Here is a 24,922-nt window from a genome sequence, read left to right as displayed (position 1 = left end):
TAGAATAGAATAGAATAGAATAGAATAGAATAGAATAGAATAGAATAGAATAGAATAGAATAGAATAGAATAAATTTCCCTTGGAAGGGACCCACAATGATCTAGTCCAACTGTTTGTCCTTCCAAGGTGTTATGCATATTCTGTTTTAATGCAGCCTTGCAGGTAGTTTCTGAGGAGCTGACATCCGAGGACTAAGCAATTAGCTTTACATGGAGCTCAAAGGATATTGCAGAAATTACATGCACTCAAACCATGTGGCCAGTGAACTTGCAGTGCCCCTTGGAGAAGGCATCACAGGGGAGGTTTATTTAAAAAAACCCACCAATCAACACACAACTTAAAAACCAAAGAAACAAAAGGCAAACTGAAGTGCCTTTATTAAAAACTGAATAAAAGAGCAAGACTTGAGCCAGCAGTACTTCTTCAAGAGTAACTTTATTCTGGGCAGGACACTTGACACAGAAGGAGTGAAACAAACATTTAGAATGTTTTTGAACAAAAACACTGAATAAACAAGAACCATTACTTCTTCACTCACTTTGACAATTCTACCCCTTCCTTCCGCGTTAAGTTCTAAAATATTCTTCCAGTATATACTTTCCTCCTCACATTATAGAACATCCTACTCATATAAACAGCCATATTAGATACAGAAACACCATGGAAGTGGGTTTTCTGGCATGGGTTTGGTTTTTTGGCTAACATCATGGCACTTACACAATACTTTTAGGAAAATCCGGATTACAGAGGTGAATGAATCCACTGTCAGACTCCTTTATTTCCAACAGTCATTATTATTATACATTATACCTAAGCCTGAGAAAACCTAAACAGTACAATTCTAAAAACGTTTTGCATAAAGATCCTGCTAAATATTAAAGCACAAAGTAGTAGGTTACATATCATAAATTCTCAGATATGCTGCTTGTCCAGATTTTGGTATAACAAGGACCTCCATCTTTTCCATAACTGTATTGCACACTGAGACAGCAGAATAAAATACATAAACTTAGTCAGCTCCATCCTGCTCAGAAAGAACTTTTCCAAATTTAGTAGAAATTTGCTTAGTAAAGGATACAGGTGCTGCCATTATACTTAGCTCATTTTCTTGTGCCACTAAGTTAAAACTGGCAGAATTGATGCTGAACATCAAGATTATTACCTTTTTTTCCAAAAATAAGGACTTTACCTTGGGAAAGGAGGAGATATGCCAAAATAAAAAAAGTACAACTTCTTTTTCTAATCTTTTTGCTGGACTGACTAAAGCCTGAATGCTATAGTCAAAAAAATCACTGCAGGTCTGATAAAGGCTCAGAGATTAAGGCCAAGTTCACAGATTCATCCTGTGTTATTTGAATCTCTGAGTTGTCCCCATCCTTAGTGGAGAGAGACAGGCATTTCCAGAGCACTAGTATGTTCTCAGGTGAGACAGATTTTTTTTGAGATGATTCTCACTCACCACAGGTCTAAAGAGTCAGCTCTTAACAAAGGAGCTCACACTTATGTATGGTGAATCCAAGCCTCAGCAGCCTGTTCTCATGACTTGTTCATCTCTTTCTCCTACTCGTGGAAAGTAAGTGTACAGACCAGACTAGTTAAATTGCCTACTTAAGTCTAGGGATATTTAGGGTAGGTTCAGGGCAGGGTGTTCATTCTTGAGACAGAGATAAAATAAATTAAATTATATGTAGATATAAATACAGATATTATTTCCACCAAGAGAAACAACTATCTTTCCAGTTCTAACATAAATATACATATTTCCCTTTCCACTTACCCATAGACACCATAAGCATATGCTTTAGAAACTGAATGGCTGCTTTACTTTACTGCTAAGCATTGGCATCACTGCTTTGGGAGCAGTTAGGTATGGTTTGGAGTTATGCACTGGCTATGCATAACTTGCTATGCACAGATAACAGAGTAGAGGGACACATAAGATGTCTTTGGCATGTGCAAGTCTTACATGCACACTTTTGCTCCCTCTTTGTCTTGTACTGTTTCACTGTGGACTGAGCTTGTAAGAGCAAACAGTAACTAGTGCTCCCCGTGGTTCCCCCTATATCACTGAGCCAGTACCCTACTCCAGGGTACAGTTTCCTTGAAATCCCATAGGAAGGGATCCTTGAATTCTCCATGGGAAGCACTGAAAAGGCCAGAATGCATTCTCAGTCTCCAGTCCACAGCAGCTGCCCCTTGAGCGTGCTGGCAGATCCCATGGAGAGGATCTCACTGACACGGGAACTGTTCAGTTCCCACAAAACAGCTGGATGCTGAGAACTGTACCTGCTCTGATCCCTTTAGGCTGGATTTAAGTCTCATAAATAAAGAATCTGCCTTCACACAATGAGCTCAGAAAGATGAGAATTTCTGCACACTTCTGCAGGAAGATGCATCTTCTCGGCATACTTCAGCTTTGGCGGCTGCTCCAAAACACAGCTCTAAAACAGGTTCTCCCACAGCACCGAACTGTTTATCTTCCTTTTGTGGAAGGAGGTGCAGGAAACAGCCAAATGCTGACTGTGATCTAAATGAATCTTCTGCTGACGGCTGGACTCTGGCACTCCTTTACAGAGCAGAATTAAACCAGACTATGGGGCTATTTTCTTTTCTCTATAACCTGATATAACTCATACTCTCTCATAAACTGAATTAAACTGCTCTTCAAAGGGCTGTATCAGTTTCTGTGAAATCAACCAGAATTTTACATTTTCTTAACAAGACCAGGTAAGGTCCCATTTTTCCCTGTAGAGCCTGCAGAATTTACAGAAGCTTACATATTCTTCACATTGTAAATGAAGATGTATTGTAGTGAAGAAGAACTGAGTAATAACTTCAGTAAGCTTAAATGGACTTATTTGCACTGGATTGTTTTGGGTGGTTGTTCTTGGTTTTTTTTTCCCCAAAGTGATTTAAGACAGTTGTGAAAAGTCAGCTGCATAGATATGTTTCCTTAAACTCTCTTGCTGTTGTATCACCAATATTCTTTTCCTCTGAAACAAGTTTCATAATTGTTAATACTGTCTCAAATATGTCTTCAGATTTTATATTCACGACAAAAGAAAAAGAAGAAACAGAATCTGATTTTTCTCCTTAGAAATGATTAGAACATTTAAATGAATTTAACAGGGTAGATCCACATTCTATTTCATAGTGAACAATGCCAAGGAGCAACTCTGAAGTAGGAAAAAAGAGCACTGTGTCAGAAAACAGATTTACAGAAGGGTATTTACCCTCCACCAAACAAGAAGATTCCCCAGATTTGGTAAATCTGGATAGCAGTCCAACAAAAACCTTTTAAAGGCAAAAATAAATTTAAAAAGAAAGTGCCTCCCACTGACTTTCAGCAGTCTCAGTGACTGCAAAGGAGAGTTTAGACTGTTAGTCACTCACTCCTCTAGCCAGTATGAAGCAAATGAATATAGGACAACAGAAGCATGGCATCGAGATATGGCATCACTGAAATTATACAGCTTCATTTAGCACATAAACTTCAGAAAATGTCTAATGAATGCCCCTTTCTCAGTACTTCTCTTCCACTGCAATATTGCACCACTTTGCTTTTTTTATCCACTTCTATAAAAAAGTTCAATCTAATAAAAAAAATTAATTTTTTTAAAAGTTCATTATAAAAATTTATTGTATAAAAATGCCAAATCCCCTAAGCCATATATACAAAATGTATCAGTTTTATGAAAATAACTGGACCCAATTATATAACAAAACATTTTTATACAAAAAGGTACAAGGCTGCATTCAAATTAATGCAATAAGTAAAAAACAACGCTGCAAAATGTCTCATTCATAGAAGATCTGTCTCTTTCAAATGTACAGGTATATAAAACAGTATCAAATTGTCTCACGTTGGCCACCATTTTATGGGCAACATGCACTGGTCAGAGAGCATTTCCACAGTCACCGGTGAGCGCCGTACTTCGCAGACCAGTCAACGCGCCCATGGATCGGCTGAGCTGGTGGTGGGAGAGGCATTAACCTTGGGGAGCTTTTTGTGGGGGAACTGAAGGATGGCCATCCCAGATGGGGTCTGACTGACGTCAGAGAAGCAAAATCTAAAGGACAAAAGAAAATGATGTGAGATCTCCCACACTGAGCAGCAACTGGATGCAGGCCCAGACCCTTATTTCTTCAAGAAATAAGCCTCCTTTTTTATTACAATTTGCTGATGTGAGACAGTAGTGGATCCAATGCCTTAAACCTTAGCAGACAAGGAGTATTTACATCACTGATTTGACAAGTGAATTCTGTGCCGGTCAGTTGGTTCACACGAACCTCTAGGTCCCCCTGAAATATGCTGTAGATAAACCCAACTATTTAATAAACAAAGTAAAAATAAACCACATTCTTCTCTATATGAAATTCTGCAAGGTTATAAACAATAGCTCCAGTTAAAGCAAAGATAAGTAGCCCAGTGCAGCATACATACAGCATGGATTACAGAGCAAGGGACCAAGAGAACTTTGGTACTATACTTACCAGAAGATGGATCCACAACTGGTGTTATCTGAACCCTCTGCCCAGCAGAACCTACTTCCTTCTTCAGAAACGAAGGGATATAACCACTAGTTAGACCGCTTGATCCTATGGGCCCTGAGAGAAATGGCAAGGAACACTTGAGCTCCACACAATGGATCTCCCACATTATCAACAAAGCTGTGCACTGATGGGTCACGTTCAAGACCAGGCCTGATCACGGACTGATAAAAACAAGAACTTAACTGAAGACACTAGAAATTCACAGCTCCTACATGTACCTGCATTCAGGAAACTCTCAGCATCAGACTGCATTAGAGATAAATGGAAAACAGGTACAAATTGTACCTGTCAGGGAGAACTGCAATTCTCCCTGACATCTCAGCCTTTTCAAGGTTTCTCAAAGTTCTCAAAACTTAGCATTTTACTTAGAATTTTTTTGTTTGACTTTCACCAACTGTGTCCTATATCAAGAATATATTCACTCTTGATTTCTATGCAGTGAAATATGGGGGTCTGGTGGTACACAAAGGTCTTACTGAAGCCCAGTGAGAGCACAATTTAAAAATGTGGTACAGATTCACATTCCAAATTTGTAAAGCCAGCTACAAAACTTATCACTGAGATGAGCAGGAGCAGATTTGACTGACCTGTCAAATGGATAAGCCACTGAAAATGGAACAAAACAATCTAGAGTCTAGATTGTAGCAGAGGGGGACACAAAACAAGTTAGCATGCACAGACCAGAGCCATTGCATATATGCCTATGATGTACTAGAGCAGTGGCAAAGCATATTGTGGGAAATGATGGTAATAAATAAAAAAGGGAAAAATCTAACAATATCCTATGCAGCTACAAAAGCAGCAAAAACTTGTATAATAGCCAGGAATGAAATATGTACTACGTATATAAAGGTTCTCATGTAGTTTAGCTATTTACAACATCCTCCCATCTTGAATCTTTAAAGAACAATTTTTATTTAATTACATCAAAAATTTTAAGTTTCTTATTTTTTTTAAACCAGAGTTTCTAAAGACCCAAAATGTTTCTTTGGGCCAAGATTCAATACAAATTTTCTAAACCAAACATTTTCAAAATAAGTAGGGCACTGCAGAACTGTAACATCACATGAAAACCTGAAGCAAAGGTTTAGAAAAGAAATACACAGATACAATCTAGAAACATCAACATGTTTAAGTATATCTGGTAAAATCTAATGTAAAAATCTACAAATTAATTACTTCAAATCAAACAACAGTGATTAAATACCTGAAATACCAAATGCCAAAAAAACCTGAAGAAGAAAAATTGAAGAGTTTTGCTTTTTTTCTGAATTTTTTAAGCTACAATTATTTCATTATTTTAAACAACATCAATTAAAAGACATGATCATAGATTTTCTTTGCTTTATTCATATAACAAGAGTGGTGTGTATGGATTTAGACCAGTTTCCTCCTCTATTGACAGTCATTTATGCACCAGCTGGGCTAAAATAATTTGGAAGCCAGAAAATATGACTTATGAAAACTGAAGAGGGAAACTGAAAGCAAGATAAGTATTTCAAGCTGAACATACCTAAGCTGTCCAACCTTCTATGCATGAGGTACTTCAAAACAGACTTCTGGGGATTCAGTAAAAGAAATGACTATGTTTCAGTTTCAGGGAGTCTCCAAATCTAGGCAACAGTGCTCAAAACTGATTTTATCAGAAAGAAAAGACAAGGTAGCAAGTACCTTCGGAGCTGACAGTGTTTTAGAAATGGGTGACCCCAAAATACAGCTGTAGGGAATTTCAAAGACACCACTTATTATCATTTCTCAGAGTGTTAAGCGCAGCTTCTTACCTGAATTCATCCTGTTAATACTTCCTCCCAAACCAGAAGTTTTGCCAGACAAACCAGAACTGGGCCATGGATTAGATGGAACAGACTCTTTGTTTGAAGTGGAGACTATGCTATTCCTTGTGCTTATTCCTATTGCAAAAAATGCAAAGATTATTATGCTGAAATCTCCGTAGCCACACAGGCTTGCATTCATTCCACCTGGTGCACAATCTTACAGCAGATGTCCAGTTCAACTTAAACAGAGCCTTCTCCCTCTCAGTAACTCTCTGGGTTGCTTCCCATCCTCTCATCATACAGGAATGCTATGACTAGGCACAGGCCCTAATCCTGCAAACATCACAGTGTAAATAGTTCCACTAGCATCAATGGCTGCTTATATCCCAGAACAGGATCCTTACTTACATCAAGGCCACAAATATTCTCAAATCACAGAAGGTGAACCTTGCTAAGTAAATGAAATCTACGCTTCCTATAAAAGCCTAATGACAAGATAACCTGAGAGCAAATAATGGCAATTCCATTTCTCATAGTACTGTTCTCTTCTTTAGTGTCTCTACTGAAACCACTGATTGTGCAAACAGTTTGTAGTGGGGTTCACATGTCACCTATTATTTGCATTTAATATACATCTCGTATTTAAACAGGGTATGTAACATGCGAGGATGCACTCACAATTTATGATAAAGGAAAAGCAGGCTTGGGATCAATGTGTTTTACAATCTCCTCTAGTAAAACAAGTTTTAGCTACCAAAACTGTACTTAAGTGAGCCAATTTGAAAGTCAATTGTTTCAGGAAAAAAGACTGAGTTTGCAGTCACAATACCTTCTAGTTTACTTAATTAATTTTGAAGTGTTAGTACAACAAGTGAATGAATAGCTAACACTGCCTTTATAAATAGAAATTACAAAAAAGAATACATTTATACACACCTCATTTTAACTACAGGCAGACATGTCTGCCTCCTGTACTTCATCCCACCCCAGCGCTGGTCTCAGCATAGCAGAGGTTATCATGAAGACAGGCATGTAATTCTCTACAGACATGTACCTACATTCTATTTAACTTCAAGCTACAGCAAAGCATATTCCCACTATTAGCCTGTTGTTCATGGTATTATACACTCATGACATAAATGTACAGGACTTTATTTTCCAGTGTAAAAGACCGGTCGCATCCTTCATAGTGAAACAGAATAATTTGGTACCAATGACCATTTCATACTGCTCTTGGAATTGCAGGAAGAAAAAGAAGTATGTTTTACTAACCAGGTAGGTACCTAGAATGTCTCAAGTAGTGTTGCTTTGCAGCAGAAACTCGCAATGTGGGAGTGTCCTGCCGTGAAAGGGTTGCATGGGAAGTTCGTGCACTGGTGCCAGAGCCTACAGCATCCAAAGGCTTCAGGTCCAGAATGCTTTCAAATCTATAATTCAAAAATTGCTACACTTAGTCCAATTTTTATACCACATGTTTATCCACAGTTGGCCTTCTCAACTCCATCTCATCTCCACAAATCATCTCCTTATACTGTGTTTGCCACACTACAAACACACAGACAACAAGGAATATTTTCAGCCATACAAGTGCCCCTGAAAATCAGATTTGTGTTTCTAGTTCCCTTATATTCTGCTTTTAAAATGTTTTATAAATCACTCAGTAGGTTTTTCTCTACTCTGTACAGTCCATGGAAACTGCAGCTTGGAGTCCTCCAAAACAGTTTATATGCATGGAGTATGTCAAAATGGTCCACAAGTGAAATATAAAGTATATATTCAAAGACTAACTTGGGGAGACTTAAACCAAGCATCATTTTCAGTGGGAAAAAAAAAAAGAACATGGAATTGTACAGATATATGTTTCTAGATTCATAGAAAGCATGAAGAGCGACATTACTAAGAAAGAGGAAAAGACTAAAGAAATAGACCAAATAGCAGACGGACATAAAAAAACCCTTACCTACAAAGAGTTTCATCATTCTGCCTCTTCTTATTTTTCAAGTCCATTCTTATGATAGAAGAGCTGAAATCAAGGTCTTCCAAGTCATCCCAATCTTCAGAACTCTTCACTGTCCTAGCAAGATGTCCCCATCTTCGCCTAGGTTTTGGTTTAAGGTCACCATTTATATTCTCAGACTCAGCAGATGTTTTCTGTTACAAAGATTGAAAAGAAACAAACCCACGTGCTTAGAGCATAAACCAGGTGAAAGGAACAAAGAAGATTTTTTTTTCTCAGTAGTAGAGCTGTAACAATGCAATCCTCATCTTTCATTAAACATGCTAAGAACACATTATGTAGACCATATTATTACTTATCTTCTGCATTTCATCCTGTAATAAAGTATCTTGAACTGACAGAAGAAGAAATTTCTTGGGTCTCAAATCCAACTCTATATTTCAATATGCACCTCCCAAACAACGCCCTTACACTCAATTTTTACTTCTAGACCTATGCTGGGAGTACAAAATTGCATGCACATTTAGGTTTCCACAAGCCTGTGTCTAGACATTTATAAAATGTACTTCTCTTGCAGGACAGCATAGGTACAAATTTGTGCCTCTTCAGTCATTTAGGCTCACCAGTACATTCCAACCTCATGCGACTCGTGGCCAGTGCAGACCCTATTTATGGCCGATCTCTCAGCAGCATTTGCTCTCATCATCTGTCTTAAGAATCCAGTCTCCTCGCACAGCCAACAGAAAGGGTTCTTATGCTGAAAGGAGAATCTGCTGTTTTCTATGTCCAGTGTAGTCCAAAATGACTATTAATCCCAGTCAATAAACTGGATGCCTTAAATGGATGAAGGCAATAGCCTCCTCCCCCTCATTTCAATTCTATTTACTTCAATACTTTTCTCTCTGGCATCAATCCCCTTAGTAGTTTGAACACTGTACTTCTTTTTTACTCATATGAAATCATAGTGTCATCCTTTAAGTGGTGCTCTAGAACAAAGGAAAGCATAAAATTGCTCCGAAATGAGATATCAGCTTCCTTGTTTTATAGCAACAGATTTATATGTCAACAGACTTCCAGTTTCTAGCAGAAAGTTGTAATTATTTTTTATTCCCGCTCACTGTCCTTTTAGTAAAAGTACAAGAACGCTGGAAGTGAACCAGAAAAAGAAACATAAATAGGAATAATCAGGCAACATATCAGGAAGCTTATCTTATGCTAGATGGACCTTTACCTGCTGAGGAACCTTATTGTGAATTGCAGGCAGAAGAACCTGGTTAGATTTGTCCTCCTGTAAGTAGTTACTGTGCTCAGTCCCAGAGTTGTCTCTCTTATATGGGTACACTGAGTGCTGAGAAGATTGGCTTTGTTGAAAAGGCCTTGATGAAATTCGGGCATGAGGTTTCGGTGGGGGCTGTACTGGAGGGACAGGCTTAATATGTAGAGATGATTTATTATGCAGTTCCTTTTGTTTTCCCAGTTCCTGAACACCCAGGGCATGCCCAACCTGGAAGTATGGGTATCGAAGTGCCTAAAAAGTAATAAAAATATTAGGCTTAGAAAACCAAAGTTTTTAATTTACCCCAGTTCTTCTCAGTTGAAATTTAGATTCCTTTTTTTCTAGGGTAGAAAACAGCAGAAGACCCATCTCTTAGCACCAGATTCTAGAGAGCACAATCCACTTCAGAAAAATGATGCAAAATACTAGAAAAGTTTCCACAGATACCAAGTTATCAAATCCTCTGTGGACTTGTACAAAAGGCAAAGGTTCTGCAGAAGTAAGATACTTAACCAGGTATATGGCATCTTAAGGCATGTTTCATTATGTGCTGTCTCTTCATCTCTGTGGGCATGCACATGTGCAAACACACACACCATCATCACAGATTCAGCCAGTAAAACTCTAATGGCCCCAGAGTCATCCCATCTCTTCCATCCCCCAGTTCCAAGACTGAATTGAGTGAAAGAAACATAACCTTTATGAAAATTAGCCAAAAGACATGTTGGTAAAAATATTTTTATCCTGCCTTACAAGTAATGAAGGAGTTGTTAGTCAAGGCAAGTGATCTCTGCCTACCTTGCTGTTTCAGATCTTCCCTTCTCAAAGACCTCTCACTACAAAAAACTTCTAAAAGCTCAGATTACTCACCATTTGCATGTTATTGTAAAACATTTGTTACTGCTCTTAATATAGTATTTTGTGCTTTTCATTACTTTTGAGAGTTCTTAATCGACTTCATTTTTTTAACTGCTTTAATTGGCTCTAAAGCTTTTAATTACAATTTATACTGAAGGTCTGATTGAATCACAAAGGTTCAGGTATGGTCCTATTGAAGTCAAGTCAGATTTGTATCCAGAATCACATCTGTTTTTCAAAAGGTGCCCTGCTTATTTAATTAGTTGGTTATTACCACAACAGTACTGGTGTCTGAAAGCAGTGGCTACCACCACCACCACCACCACCACCACCACCACCATCTGGTGCATGTGCAGTACTGATGACCTGGGCAATGCTTACGTACAGGACGTTGGGACACATCTGCAGTGCACTTGAGTGGAGAGTGTCCAGCAAAAGCCAGCCTTATCCAGACAACACTGGGCTGGATGAACAGAGTGAGGTGGACTGAAAGCTGGCTGAGTGGTGATCAGTGGAATTAAGTCTGGTTGGAGGCCAGGAGGTATCAGTGTATCCCAGAGGTTCAATATTGGGGCAAATACCAATCAACACCTCCATTAATGATGTTGATGGTGGCGCAGAGTGCACCCTCAGCAAGTCTGCTGATGACACAAAACTGGGAGTGGCTGATACGCAAGATGGTCATGCTGCCATCTGTCAGGACTTCAACGGGCTGGAGAAACAGGCTGACAGGAACTTCAAGTTAACAAGGGTAAATGCCAAGTTCTGCACCTGGGAAGGACTAATCCCATTCGCCAATACATGCTGGAATCAAACACCTGGAAAGCACCTTTGCAGAAAGGACCTGGTAGACACCAAGTTGAACATGGGTTACCAGTATGCCCTTGCTGCAAATAATGCTAACAGTATCCTGGGCTGCATGAGCAGGAGTGTTGCCAGCAGGCTGAGAGTGGTGATCCTTCCCCTCTGCTCAGCACAGGTGAGGCCGTGTCTGGAGTGCTGTGTCCAGTTTTGGGCTCCCCAGCAGAAGAGTGAGATGGACATAATTGAGAGAGTCCAGCGAAGGGCCACAAAGGTGATTAAGGGACTGGAGCATCTCACATATGAGGAAAGACTGAGAGAGTTGGGACAGTTCAGCCTGGAGAAGAGAAGGCTCATGGGGATCTTATCAAAGTATGCAAAAACTCAAAGATGCAAAGAAGATGGAACAAGTCTCTTCTCAGGGGTGCCCAGTGACAATAAGCACAAACTGAAACACAGGACACTCCCTCTGAACATCAAGAAACAGTTTTTTACTGTGAGGGTGACTGAGCACTGGCCCAGGTTGCCTAAGGCAAGGGGGTTGGATCAGATTCCTGTGATTCTGTGGCACATATCAATAGCAATGAAGAACAGCATCAGAGCCTTCAGCCATATATCCTCCCTTCGCTCTGCTGCTATTCACAGTGACTCAATAATACTTAATTCAGGTGTACTTACACATCCTGCAGTCACATCTTTGATCATTGAGCACACACCCCAAGCACTTAAGTTGCATGCAAAGGCTGATTACTCTCTTTTAATTACCAACCTTTGCCTTGCAAATTGTTCTTGGCTTCTGCTCTTCTCCCTTCTAAGAACTGCAGCCCCAAGCAACTCCTAAATGACTGTCTGTATACAGTGCCTTGCAGTGAAAGGAAACATCACATGCACATGTAAGAAAAAGAAAACAAAATCAAACCTGACTAGCTGTTGGACGCTTTTTGGGGTCCCACTGCAACATGTCTCTCATGAGCTGCACTGCTTCACTGCTTGCATTAGGTATGAGAGTTTTTAGGTTGTTAGGTACACATTGAGGCCAGCGAAAATTCATGGAAGCTGAGAGTTGGTAACCTTCAGGCCAGTCGTTCTGGAAGAATGAGATTTCCAGTCACAGAAAAAGTTCAGCTGTAAAATATCAGTGCTTAAGCAGACCAGCATATATTCTCCTATCAGTAATAGACTGCAACAGCTTCTTCTACACTGTATTGAAGATTTCACTGGGAATCCTCACCACAAACCTCTGGTGAGAGGTAAATCTTGCTTTACACCTGACCAAGCCAAGGATGCAAATGGAATCAGGAGATAGGAGTCTTGCCATGATTCCAATTTTTAGCCTCTTAAACCACAGGTTTATATGCAATGTGCAAGACGAAATGAAATTTCCACCTAATGAAATCAGTCTAAAGACTTTGTTCAGAGCTCTATTTCTCCTCCTCTAAATGTCAGGTTTTATAGCATAATTAAATAATGCTTATTACACAGAAAATAACTTTTAATTTAATTTACTGTATCTGAGATCAATACCATAAATTAGCAGTAAGCAGGAAAATTTATTACTTTTATGCTTACTGCTACTGTGGCATTCTGCATTGTAGAACAGCTCTAGTACTACTGCAGTGTGGAATGTCACTTTAGCTACCTTCTTTGGCGTCCCCAAGACTTGGCAAATTTTGAATATAGTATCAATTTCACTGGCACCCGGAAAGAGAGGCCTCAAGGTGTAAACTTCTGCCATTATGCAACCAACAGCCCAAATATCTATTGGAGAACTATAGCTGGTGGATCTCAGAAGGACTTCAGGAGCCCTGTACCTGTAAGAGAAGGAAAAGAAGAAACAAATCCCATCAACGCAATTCAAACAGACATACATAAAACCACTTACCTCATCATTCTTTGTTGTTAAGAGCAAACATCCCTTAAAAAGCTCCTATCCTATATGTATGACTTTATTTTTTTTTTAATTAAAACATACATAAGCTCCTGTAAGCTCTCTTCTGCCTGACATGCAGCAATCCCAGCATCTCATCTACCTTACCACCTCCCTCTTTGTTCCTGTGCTGTTGCCCTCCATAAACTGTCTTGCATTAACTGAAGCTTTTCGAATTATGCCAAGCCTAAATAAAAGTTTCATAAAGAGGAGGCATCAAAAGTGGTATTACAATCAGCACAAATTCAATACTGTACTACTTTAAAGGGTTGATTGCAAGTTCCCACAATGTAGGCGAGTACTAGCACTTACCATCTTGTGGATACATAATCGGTGTATGGAGGTCTAGATCGGATTTCTCGGGCTAAACCAAAGTCTGCTATTTTCACAAGTTCTGGTCCCATGCAAAGCAGGTTTTCAGGTTTCAAGTCTCTGTGAAAGAACCCTAAAATTCAAATGAAATATTGATGTGATTGCAATGTCACCCACTGCTATATCCTTTATTTTCCACCTGGATTGTTTTGCTTTAGTTCTTAGCTTTGAAGCAGGAATAGCACCACATAGAGATCAAAGTCTTATGTGGTCAACAGAGCTGGTCAGTACAATGGTTATTCAGTCACACTGTGAAGAACAGTATACACAAGTTGACTATCTTAAAACAATTCAGAGCATTCAGTCAAGACAGTTCCCCTTCAAGTGACACTTCCTTAACATAAAAAAATTTACACCATTTAATGTTAGTTTCATTCTAACCGAAACCTGACCAATGAAGATATCAATACATTATATAAAATGGTATTTTAAACAGAATACAAATTAAAACAAGGGGTTTTTTCACTTTGAATTTCTTTTTAAATCTGAGAACATAACAACCTGCAAGCACTCAGCTATTCATCATCCTATCAGAGGATCTCAGTGGGTTTTTTTTAGTGCTCCCTACATTCAGCAAAACCTGATCACAAATGAGCATTTGGCAAGAGCTCTTCCAATACAAATGAGAGACCAGGACTAGAATAGCACTGACTTCTGCCTCTGAAATTTGCTTCCACCATTAGCCTGGAAAATTTGTCCTTGTGCTTCTTTCTTGCAGGCCTCTGACACCACCATTTTCTACACACAGTTCCCTTTGTAGTACCTTAGCAGAGCTCTACAACCTCATTTTCAGAGACCCTCCAACATGCTTATTTTTCCCACGGCTTTGAATACGCTCCTACAGAGAATTCACATGGGATGTGTCTGCATTGCCCGGTATAACTATATTAAGTTTTGTTTGTTAGAGTAATGTATGACAGCATTGAATACACAGTGCTGTAGATATCTACTAACCAGCAGACTGTGTCCTTCCTATGGATAGTAGCTAGATGTTCTGGTGCCAGCTAGAACTACTGCCTCTTTAGGGAAGGTACCAGACAGAGCAATCAAGGCTGTGCTTGGCATTTAGTACAATCACTTCTGTATTCGCTGCACAGACATGCAATGCACTGACAGAATGCTTGTGAGGCAATTTAATTCATGGCAAACTTGTAAAAAGAGCAATCAATTGTGTATTCAAATATGAATGGATGTTTAAGAGTTTGAATAGATAAAGAACATAAAAAGTTTATCTGACAGGCATTTCTATGCCATACAGGAACAGAACGGAGACATATGGAGAGGGAAAAAAAGTTCATGTGATTTTTTTGAAAACTGTGGCAGAGAGAGTCTTGGGACCCCCATTCTTACACTGTCAGCCACAAGACCATCAAGACCATCCTGTCAGGCTTGTCAAGCATTTACAGATGTTTTTAACTATGGATTTGCAACATCTTGGCAGAAATACCAGTCTAGTGTGTAGCAGGTCTGTGAACAAAAAAGGTATTCTGAAAGGTTGTGATCCATTTGACAATTTATTAAAAAAGATGGATTAGATTTTTTCAAATCGATCACAGTATTTTTCTATTTTTACATATTATATATCTCACTGGAATAGACTGGAATTTATAGTTTGGTTTCAGAAGAGTATCCAAGTGCCACTAAATGAGTGAAAAAAGCTATTAGATTGAAAATTTTTTGCAAAACAGAGTTAAATGTGTTCTTCAAGAGAACTGAAATGCTGGTCCTACAAGCCTTTCACTTCCAGGACTTTGGCCACTGATGTTAGCTCTCTTCTGATAAACCAGAGAGCTGCCCAGCAACAGACACTACAGTGTATTTAGCAGGTAGAATTGCAGAGGTCAGCAAAACATGGTGAGGAAGCTATCAATAAAATAAGGTGCTTGTTTCAGAGGGTTTTTTATTAGTAAAGTGGGTCTTGTTACTACTGGCTGGTACACCAGCTACAGTTTTTATCATTATTGTAAAAATTAGTTCGAATGCCATGCAACAAAAGCTGTTTGTCACTCAGACTTTATTACTTTAAGTGCATCTTACAGAGAACATGTGTTTTATTCGGTATCTGTATGTAGTTTGAGAAAAGAGTAAATTCTTTATTCTCAATCTCAGGGGGCCTCTAAATCTATCACAAAATGTGTCCATTAACATCAGACGAGTTTGAGAGTGACCAGCTGCCAGTCTGAAAAAACAGAAACCTACAGAAAAGAAACTGAGCAAACCTCCAGACGAAAGTATCAGGCAACTATAAAATATAGATATTCTCAGTAATCTGAACCTCTCATATAGTGCCATTCTTTTGATCATTCCTGTTCCTAAAGTTAATAGTTTGTTAGTGTATTCATTAAAATACTTCCATAAACACTATATGTCTCTAATTCAAAATGTTTACAGGTAAAACATAACCCACCATGCTTATGGATAAATGCAAGCCCTTGCAGGATCTGATACATAATATTCCTAACTGTAGACTCAGGGAACAGTTTGTTTCTGTGGAATAAAAGGGAAGAAGTAAATATTAATGATTGAAGTATCTTATGCTATGAGCCAAAGATAAAAGATAACAATGACAATAAAACTGCTAGATATATTTTAAGCACTCTCATGTAGTTTATTTTTCCATCAGAATTTATGCATATTTGCAGAACTGCCAAATGATATTATACTAAGACTATGTGTCATGTTAAGACTATGAGGTTCACTGAAAATCAGGATGCAGTTGGCTTTCTAGGCTGCAAGAACACACTGCAGGGTCATACTGAGGTCTCATCCACCCACACCCACAAGCCCTTCTCTGGGCTGCTCTCAATCCTTTCTCTGCCCAGCCTTGTGCTTGTATTTTCCTTCATGACATGTACAGGTCATGAGGCACACTCCTCAAGACAGCAAGGATTCATGTTAATTTAGTGCTTTTCATGCACAGTTTCTTCCGGCCTCTCATCTAGAGCATATACAGCACGTACTTTTGACTTTCCTTTTTTGTTATGTAATAGCTGATTTGCTACTTCTTTCTCTTATCTGAGAAAAACAGTCTCATCTGCTATCACTGAAAACCAGAGGCTCTTCTCCTCATAATATTCAGGTGGGAAGATCAGCCACGACAGGCGGTTTAATGCGAGACCCCTTACCAAGATGGAATTGGTAAGACAGACTGATCAGGAGCTCTGTACCACCACATGGAGATGGTCTGGGGTGGAAATCAGTGACAATTTCATTCAGAAAGCCTAACAGTAAATGAAGAAGATAGCCTGAGCCTTATCCAATTTCCTGAGCTCGGTTCCTCTCAAATAAAACCTGACTATCACATATTGCAGAAGCAAGATCAGCTACTAGAGATTTTCATATTTGCCCTTCTTTTTTAATTACAGCAGAAAGCCTTACATCCTCTACAGTCCCTTCAAGCAAGACTAAGAATTAGTCTGGCAATTCAACTAAGAATTAAGCAAATAAATCACATTCCTAAAGGTTTGAGTTATACAATGTCTAACAAGTCCAAGCCCTAGCTAAACTGTAGAGAATATTATGCAGAGCGCACTTTCTGAAACATCTGCCCTTTTTGTTTTCAGAAGGAGACAGGATATCAAGCACTTCTAAGAAATTCCTAAAGATAATTGGTTTCTGTGTTAAACACTTGAACTATTTCCTCAAAGTTCATTATATCATATAGTTAAAAATTAGCATCCATATACAACCTAATTTAATTCAAGTTGTTCTACACCTGGGCATGCATAGTAGGTATTTCTATGCCTAAAAAAGTATTTTATGCAATATTCACAGAGATATGTTACAACAATAACCTTACTTTATTAAATCAAGGAAGATCACTGTCATCTACCAGGCTGATAATTATGGTCCATAGAGAGAAAATGGCCCCCTCAGAGAATAAGTCAAAGCAGGGAACTGTTTTGCCCCTAGTTATCCTCTGGAGGATGTTATCATGGCCCAAAGGCTAGAATTAAGACTTTATTAATCCTCCAGCAAATACAAAAAAGCTAGATTTTATTCAGAATGCTGACAAATGCAATTAACGCCAGCTTAAATTGCAAGGAAAATCCAAAATTTGATCCCTCTGGATTACTGTTTCAACCTCTTTTCATTTATTAATTTATTTGAGGAAGCCACAGAAGAAAGGTGGTGAAACCACTCTCTCACAGAAAAAGCATGGTTGGAGTACCTACGTAGAAATCAGAAGTTCTAGGTTTAATGCTTCCTCAGTGTGAGGGCTGTTAAAAGCCCACAGTTCCTAACTCTCAAAAGAGCACCCTACTTACCTGCCAGGCTAATCTGGGAAGAGACATTGGAAACTCTCATTAAAATGGATGGGATATGCTTAAAGGTGACAGCCACAGCTCCTACTGCAGCATGCAGCTTTAAGCCATAGTGATCTAACCCTCAACAAATGATCCAAAGTCCTTTCAACAGTAAAAGGGGTGCTAAAAGCACATTACACAAGTTATATATCGGGAATGGGTGATGCTGTTACCTACCTTTCTTTCATCAACTGATAAAGATTTTCCTTCATGTATTCAAACACAAAATACAGATGATCATTTTCCCTGATAACTTCTTTCAGCTTTACTACATTGGCATGGTTTAATTTCTTCAAAGACTAAAAAAAGACAAACAGGATTTTACAGGGGTCTTAATCTAATGACAAAAAAACCCACCTTATTTCACTGATGCAGAATAATTGACTTCAAAAACTCTTCAATATTTTAAATAATCAGACAGCTCTGAGAACAAGAACCAGATCTACAAGTATTACAGATACATATACAGTCTACATATTAATTTAATACTCCGGTCATTCAAAAGCCAGCTATCTGGTATCACTGTAGGCACCAAAACAATTGCATTTTCTCTGTAAGTAACTTCCTACTGGCAGAAACACTCTCCTTGCACCTGCACTGGCAATAGCCAAGTTAGAATCAAGACTAAATACAATCTTGGAAAGTCCTCCTTGGTATCGTGGATTAACCCTAGTGGGCAGCTGAACTTTTTCACCCCCCCAAATGGGATGGGGAAGATAACTGGAAGGGCAGAAAGTGAGACAACTCATGGGTGGAGATAGACAGTGTAATAGGTAAAGCAAAAGCTGAGCATGCAAGCAAAGCAAAATAAGGAATTAATTCACTGCTTGCCATGGGCAGGCAGGGGCTCAGCCACATCCAGGAGAGCAGGGCTCCATCACGTGTAATGGTGACTTGGGAAATCAAACAGCATCACTCTGAACGTTTCCCTCTTCTCCTTCCCCCAGCTTTTGTTGCTGAACACAATGGCACATGGGATGTCCCTTTGGTCGGTTGGGTTCAAGTGTCCTGGTTGTGTCCCCTCCCACCCTTTTGCCCACCTTCAGCCTACTTGCTGGCATGAAAGCATGAAAAGCAGAGGCGGCCTGAGGTTGTGCAATCACTGCTCAGCAGTAACTAAAACATACATGTGTTGCCAAGACTGTTTTGGTCACAAATCCAAAACACAGACCCACACAAGCTGCTATGAAGAAAATTAACTCTACCCCAGCCAGAACTAGCACATGTGGATCTTCATTCTCCCTTCTTTTTATATTTTCAGTGTATTCAACATTCATTTTTGCTGCAGCAACACAGTACCAATACGTGGTACTGTAAGAAAAGTGACCTAAGTTTTCTGCATGTTTTCAACAGTGGACTAGAAATTAAGGAAGTCCTTAGAACATACCCCTAAAGTTTTGCTGGCATCAGAATTTCATGTTAAATGTCTGCCCTCAAGCCAACCATAGAAAAACAACTGCATGTACAAAAGTTAATGCTGTGAAAAGGGCACGTGTTCTCAAGCTCTGAGAAACAAACACCAATCAACTCCTGGTGTTGTGATAGGAACGCTCACACTCACACACTGCTCACTGCAAGGAGGAGGCAGCTCTCCACAATCAAATGATTTTCTGTAGAACTACAGAAATTTAATAAGCATTTTTATAAGACTTAAAGACATTCCGTTCAAATGCAGACTCAGGAATCAGAACTGCAACGTCAAACACCACAGCTTATGTTGGGGGGAGTTTTTGATAAACAGGAAGAATTTGATGTTATCCCAAAATGTTACAAGGATCATGTAATTTGAAATCAACCACTGAACGAAACAAGTACCTTAACCTCTCGAAGGTTCATGCATTCCTCCCAGGAATAAAACTTTCTCTTCATTCTACAATAGCAAAGGAGAAAATAACAATTAACGCACAGTTAACATCGGCTTGTCTTAGACCTGTAAGTCTCATTACATCTTAATAATTCAGTTCTTCCATCAAAGTATAAGGTGTTAGCTCCTTTGTCAAAAAACTTCACAAGGTCCACTTGAATAGAATTACTAGAATACACACTCAAACAGAATTACACTTGAACAGTAATTACTATTACAGAGGGTTGCCTTTTTCTGTATGTATATATCTATATCTATATATCTTGTTGAAAATAATTGAGAGCCTTCAACAAGTCAGGGCATGCTATTTTTCTTTCCAGTATACAGTGTGGTGGAGTAGAGTCTGACAACAAATCAGACGAAGATCCAACCACTTCAATGGGTCTCCAATTTTATCATACTCTTCTTGCTCCTCTTCTCTATATTTTGATTTTCTCTGTAATTTTAATACCTTTCCCCTCTAAGCTGTATTTCCTGTGTATTTTCTGTGTATTTTCTGTGTCCACTGCTCCCCATGTTTCTCCCTCCCTTGCAAGGTCCATCTATCATCGGGACTGCTTTTCAAATTCTGCCTTCCCTTTCAAGCTTATAAGCAACTCTGCTCTAACAGAAACAAACTGTGTGGCAGATTTGCTTTCTCCTGAGACAGAATATAACTCTGAACATACTATTTGCGTGTAATGTATGGTCTTCTCTGTTCATACACATTTTGATTAAGACTCAGTTCTTTTAAATGAAAATCTACACTTTAGGACCAGCAGGAGAAAGGTTCACACATACACACACACACACACACACACACACACAGAAGAGCTCAGGTTAAAACTTAGAAAAATATTCAACTGCTTAGAGTGTGGATTTCACATGGAGTTAGGCATACTTTGAGTCTTTTCCAGGTTTACGAATAATTCAGTATTACTTAATATTGTAGCAAGTTTCCAGTTTTAAATCAGTTCTTAGAATAGTTTAAGAACTATAAGCCCTTCATGTCATGAAGGAGTCTGAATTATTTTTTTGTTAAGCAGTGTTTCTGCAATTATTGTCTTGTGTGTTCAGCCACCAGTCCAGTTCTGCTCTTAATAATGGCCTGGCATTAACATGTAAACTAACAGAATACCATCTTCTGGTTTGTTCTGAATTTTCTGAGAATCTCCCACATTGCAAAACGAAAATGAAAGGTGCCTCTGAAAAGGTTTGATACAGGAAAAATACTCTCAACACAGAGGATTTAGAAAAGTTGATAAAGCCAGCTATTGACTGTTCATACAAAACAGCATTGTAATGAAAGCTCTTTCGATAAGTATGACTCTGGGTCGCGGTCGGTATTTCAGGAAAGTGCCTGCAATTCTTTACAGCTGTTTCTTACCACAGCTAGGACAAATAAGCCATTTACAAACTAGGATCCCTGCTGAAGCAGCAGAGAAAATGAAATTAATTTCTCAAGGAAGTTCAAGAAAATCTTAATATGAACAGATATAACAGCATATAAAGATACGGATAATGGACAATGAGATCCATTGTGTTCATTATCATTGCAGTATTAACATTACTTCGAAAATTAAACCATGAAATGTACGATCCACATAAGCAGCAGCAAAGAGACTGCAGATTCCAAAGTAGCATTGCAGGATACTGTAAATAATATACAAAATACATGTTTGACTGCACGTAGTAGCAGAGCACTATTATGAGCCTATATATCTCACCCTCTTTGTCTTCTGCTGGGGCTTTGGAGGATTCAAGGAACTTGAGTTTTGCATGCTGCCCCAACACAACTCCATATACAAAAGCTGCACTGGAACGTGAAGTACTCGATCCAGCATGACCAAGCTGATGTGGACCTAAAAAGGAAAAACCTGGACTATCCACAGTTAAGTAATGTATGAAAATACTTACTTTTTAATGGCTATTAGCTCTCCAGATTCAATGCTTCTCCCTAGGAGGACAGAGCCGTAGGTCCCATCACCAAGCTGTCTGATAGTTGTGTACCTATTCATGATGAGGATACTTTAGCTGCAACTGCATTTCAGTCCTTAGTGTTTCTTGTGTTTCTCCTTCGACTGTAACCAGTTCTTTCTGTGGCAGCATAAATACAGAGCACTCAGGACACTGTGAACAGTTGCAGGGATCATGTTTTCAAGACTTAGCCTTTGGTCTGAAAGCACAGAACATAATCCATTTGATTTCTGTACCCTTCCAAGATTGCTTGTTTGCAGACTCCACCCTCCTCCAAGAGACAGTCCTTGTTAGCTATACACATACACTCGCCATGGTTTCTCACCAGAAAAGGCCAGCCAGCACCTTGACATAACGAGGTGTGTTCCCCAAAGCCAGTGTTATGGTACTAAGGTACGTATGGTACTAAGGCACTAAAGGTACTTTACAGCAAGCTTGTAGGCAGCCCTAATGTGAGCCACTATTACTAAAAGCAGAGAATAAAGTCTCACAGCTTGGAGAAAATAGTCTGCTATTGAAAAAAAAAAAACAAAACAAGCTTTACAGTAAGATAAGGGAATCTGTTCTAGACAAACTATCAGACATGTAAGTCACCATCTCACAAGTCATACTGCCAGCAGTTTAACCAATTTCCTGACTTTCCATAAGATCCTATGCTAGAGGGTCCAGACATATGTATTCCCTTAAATAAAGTGTTCAGAGGAAGAGTATTATATTCATGTCAGGTAAGACCAAATGTATTTCACTCCAGTAGTCCTACGTCTGAATCAGTCTGTAGAAGTAGTGGTTACATCAGATTATCTATTGGATTTCTTGTCCTGGCATTTCATGAACCAAAAAAAACATAGAAGAGTTTGAGTCAGATGGGACTTTAAAAAATCATCTAGTTCCAACACCCTTGCCATGGACAGGGACACCTTCTAGTATCCTAGTTGCTCAAAGCCCCATCCAGCCTGGCCTTGAACCCTTCCAGGGAGAGGGTATCCACAGCTTCTCTCCTCCTTGTTTAATGTAACTGTTGCTGATATTTCCTATACAGTTTAGAACAAATGCCATCTATTCTATGTAAATTAACCACATATTTGGAATAAAAAAGAATTCCCCTGCAATGAGGGTTTTGTCCCTGCATTCTCTTTTTCTCCATCTCTAAGAAGGCAGCAATATTCATGGCTGGTGACTTCTGCCTCTGTAAACTATATTTTAAGTACTTTTTCACAATTTTTTTGTAGCAGTCTTATATCTCTCCTCCATTTTGCCTTATTTCACAAAGCCACATTATGATTTTAAAAGTAATAGGATTATGTTGCTGGAATTCTTAACTGACATCAGTACAGAGCCACAATCCTGTAGATACAAGATGATGCGAACATCCCTTGTTTTCAGTCTTCTAAGCCTATTAGCCTCACTAATACTGATACAGGGGAAAAAATTAGAAATACGATGTTAATACACCTTTTGACAATTTTACACATTGTGTATGAAAAAGAAACAGCATGTCTCTATCTCAGACACTGTGTGGTGTCTCAGACAGGCAGGAGGAATTTCTGTCTAGCAGAACCTGTTTCTCTCCATACACTACCAGAGAAAACTACAACTGAGCACCCTAGAGACATAATCCCACATTTTGTACTGCTTGCCAAGGAACACAGAGCCTGTCTGTAAGAAAGGTACTTTGGGGTACCACTTTCTTTTTGGCTGGTTTTCAGGCTGTGCACCTGCATAGCATAAAGCCATGTTTAGGCAATGGTCTGCATCCAGGTTAAAAAGCTGGTCAGCTGACCAGCTCCAGCTGGTCAGTGACTGGATGACAACTCAGAAGCCTTTGCTCCTGAGCCTTTATTCAGATCCTCAGCAAAAAATTTCAAACGACGACAAAGCCTAGCATGTTCTCCTAGTCAGCAAAGGTAATATTTATTAATAGCCAAACAAATACTATTTTATAGTAATTTCAAATTAACACAGATGGGACTTGTGGACTTTTCAGCACATATTCCCCTAATGACAGAGTTCTGAAATTGGAATCATAACAGATAGGATGGCTTACAATTCAGAGAACATTATGCTGTCCCTGGCCTACCATTCACATATCCCTTCCAGGGGACTGCGAGTGAAGAGCGGAGTGCCTTGGGTTTGATAACTACAGTAAACCTAAATATGCATAACACTACTAGCACATGATATTGCTTGTAATAATCACCAATGGCTTTCATGCATAGATTGTTTGTCTGATATCTCTTGAACAGATAAAGTGGGAAACATAATTGCCTATTCCTTACTGAGGATACTAATTTAAGCTCCTCTCCTTTCCATGGCCACCAATTTTCACAGAACTTGTAAGAAATTATCTCTGTGAATCCAGTTCTGGTGTCAAATGTGACCAAAACAGTCAAATTAATTGAAGTATTTTTGAGGCATAAAGGGGAGGCAAAGATCCCAGAGAGGAAAAAACAATCTGTCAGAGATTTCAGTGAGGAATGCATGTTAAAGCCAGGATGTACAGAAGTTGACATAGCTCCTATGGAAGCACAGATCCACCTATACAAAACCCCCTGAACAAAACCTAAATAAAGTCTTCTTTGGTTAACTGAATCATCACCATTTCTTGTTGAGCTTAATAGCAAAGTTGTTGCACTGAAATCACTGTGAAGGGAACGAATCTCTAACACACAGTTTGCACAGCTATAACATGTATAATCTAGTCTAGATTCTGATCTAGAACTACAATCTATGCAAATTCACATCATTACAGGATGTAAACTGCAAAAATATCTTGGAGTGTGTTGATACTAAAGAGTAAAACGTAAAAACCTTTATTTTCACCATATTGTAACACCGTGTTCAGACTGTACCTCAACTTTCTTCCCCGCAGAAATCAGCCAGCAAAGCCCCTTTAGCAGCAAGCCTAATTCAATGTATGGAGACCTCTTTCTGACTCTGTGTACAACTCAAACTCATGATTTCGTTAAAGTACCCTTTAAATAAGTATCCGCTCCTGTTTGAAGGGCTAAAGCGCCGAGAACTGAAAGCGAAACTGTCTCACTCTGCCACAGCTGAGAAACACAAACAGTAAACAATCATCATGTGTCTTTTTAAACTTGTCCTGTGCTCTGGCAATAACCCGAAGGCGTTACCAGCGGGATGCACAGAGAAAGGCGCGGCTCGAACAGGATGCACAGAGAAAGGCGCGGCTCAAAGCCGCGGGTGTCCATCGGTGCGGTCCCAGCGGGTGCCGTGTTTGTTAGAGAGAGCTCCGGGGGTGCCCCAGGAGCTGCAC

At 39.2% G+C, this 24,922-nt stretch overlaps 1 protein-coding gene across 1 annotated transcript; it reads right to left on the bottom strand.

Annotated features, from left to right (window-relative positions):
- Window positions 1–417: 417 nt before the first annotated feature.
- On the bottom strand, window positions 418–22,110 carry ICK (intestinal cell kinase). The gene is made up of 13 exons (XM_029962791.1): window positions 21,589–22,110; window positions 19,644–19,698; window positions 18,006–18,127; window positions 15,929–16,008; window positions 13,462–13,594; window positions 12,862–13,033; window positions 12,142–12,309; window positions 9,519–9,815; window positions 8,291–8,481; window positions 7,603–7,757; window positions 6,337–6,465; window positions 4,496–4,609; window positions 418–4,071 (listed from the first exon to the last, which is right to left on the bottom strand). The coding sequence occupies exons 1-13, from the start codon at window positions 21,687–21,689 to the stop codon at window positions 3,917–3,919; spliced, it is 1,872 nt and encodes a 623-aa protein (XP_029818651.1). The 5' UTR covers window positions 21,690–22,110; the 3' UTR covers window positions 418–3,916.
- Between the last annotated feature and the right edge of the window lie 2,812 nt (window positions 22,111–24,922).

The sequence above is a fragment of the Manacus vitellinus genome, unplaced genomic scaffold (assembly GCF_001715985.3).
Source record: "Manacus vitellinus isolate BGI_N305 unplaced genomic scaffold, ASM171598v3 scaffold_4_pilon, whole genome shotgun sequence".
In the NCBI taxonomy this organism is placed as follows: Eukaryota; Metazoa; Chordata; class Aves; order Passeriformes; family Pipridae; genus Manacus; species Manacus vitellinus.
The sequence above is the reverse complement of the archived record's forward strand: the minus strand, read 5'-3'. Positions and strand labels throughout refer to the sequence as shown.

Coding starts and splice junctions, on each gene's coding strand:
- ICK (XM_029962791.1), bottom strand. CDS start 21,689: ATGAATAGGTACACAACTATCAGACAGCTTGGTGATGGGACCTACGGC. Junction 16,009..18,005: donor TATCAGTTGATGAAAGAAAG/GTAGGTAACAGC, acceptor TTTATTCCACAG/AAACAAACTGTTCCCTGAGT. Junction 9,816..12,141: donor AGCGTCCAACAGCTAGTCAG/GTTTGATTTTGT, acceptor ATTACTTTTTAG/GCACTTCGATACCCATACTT.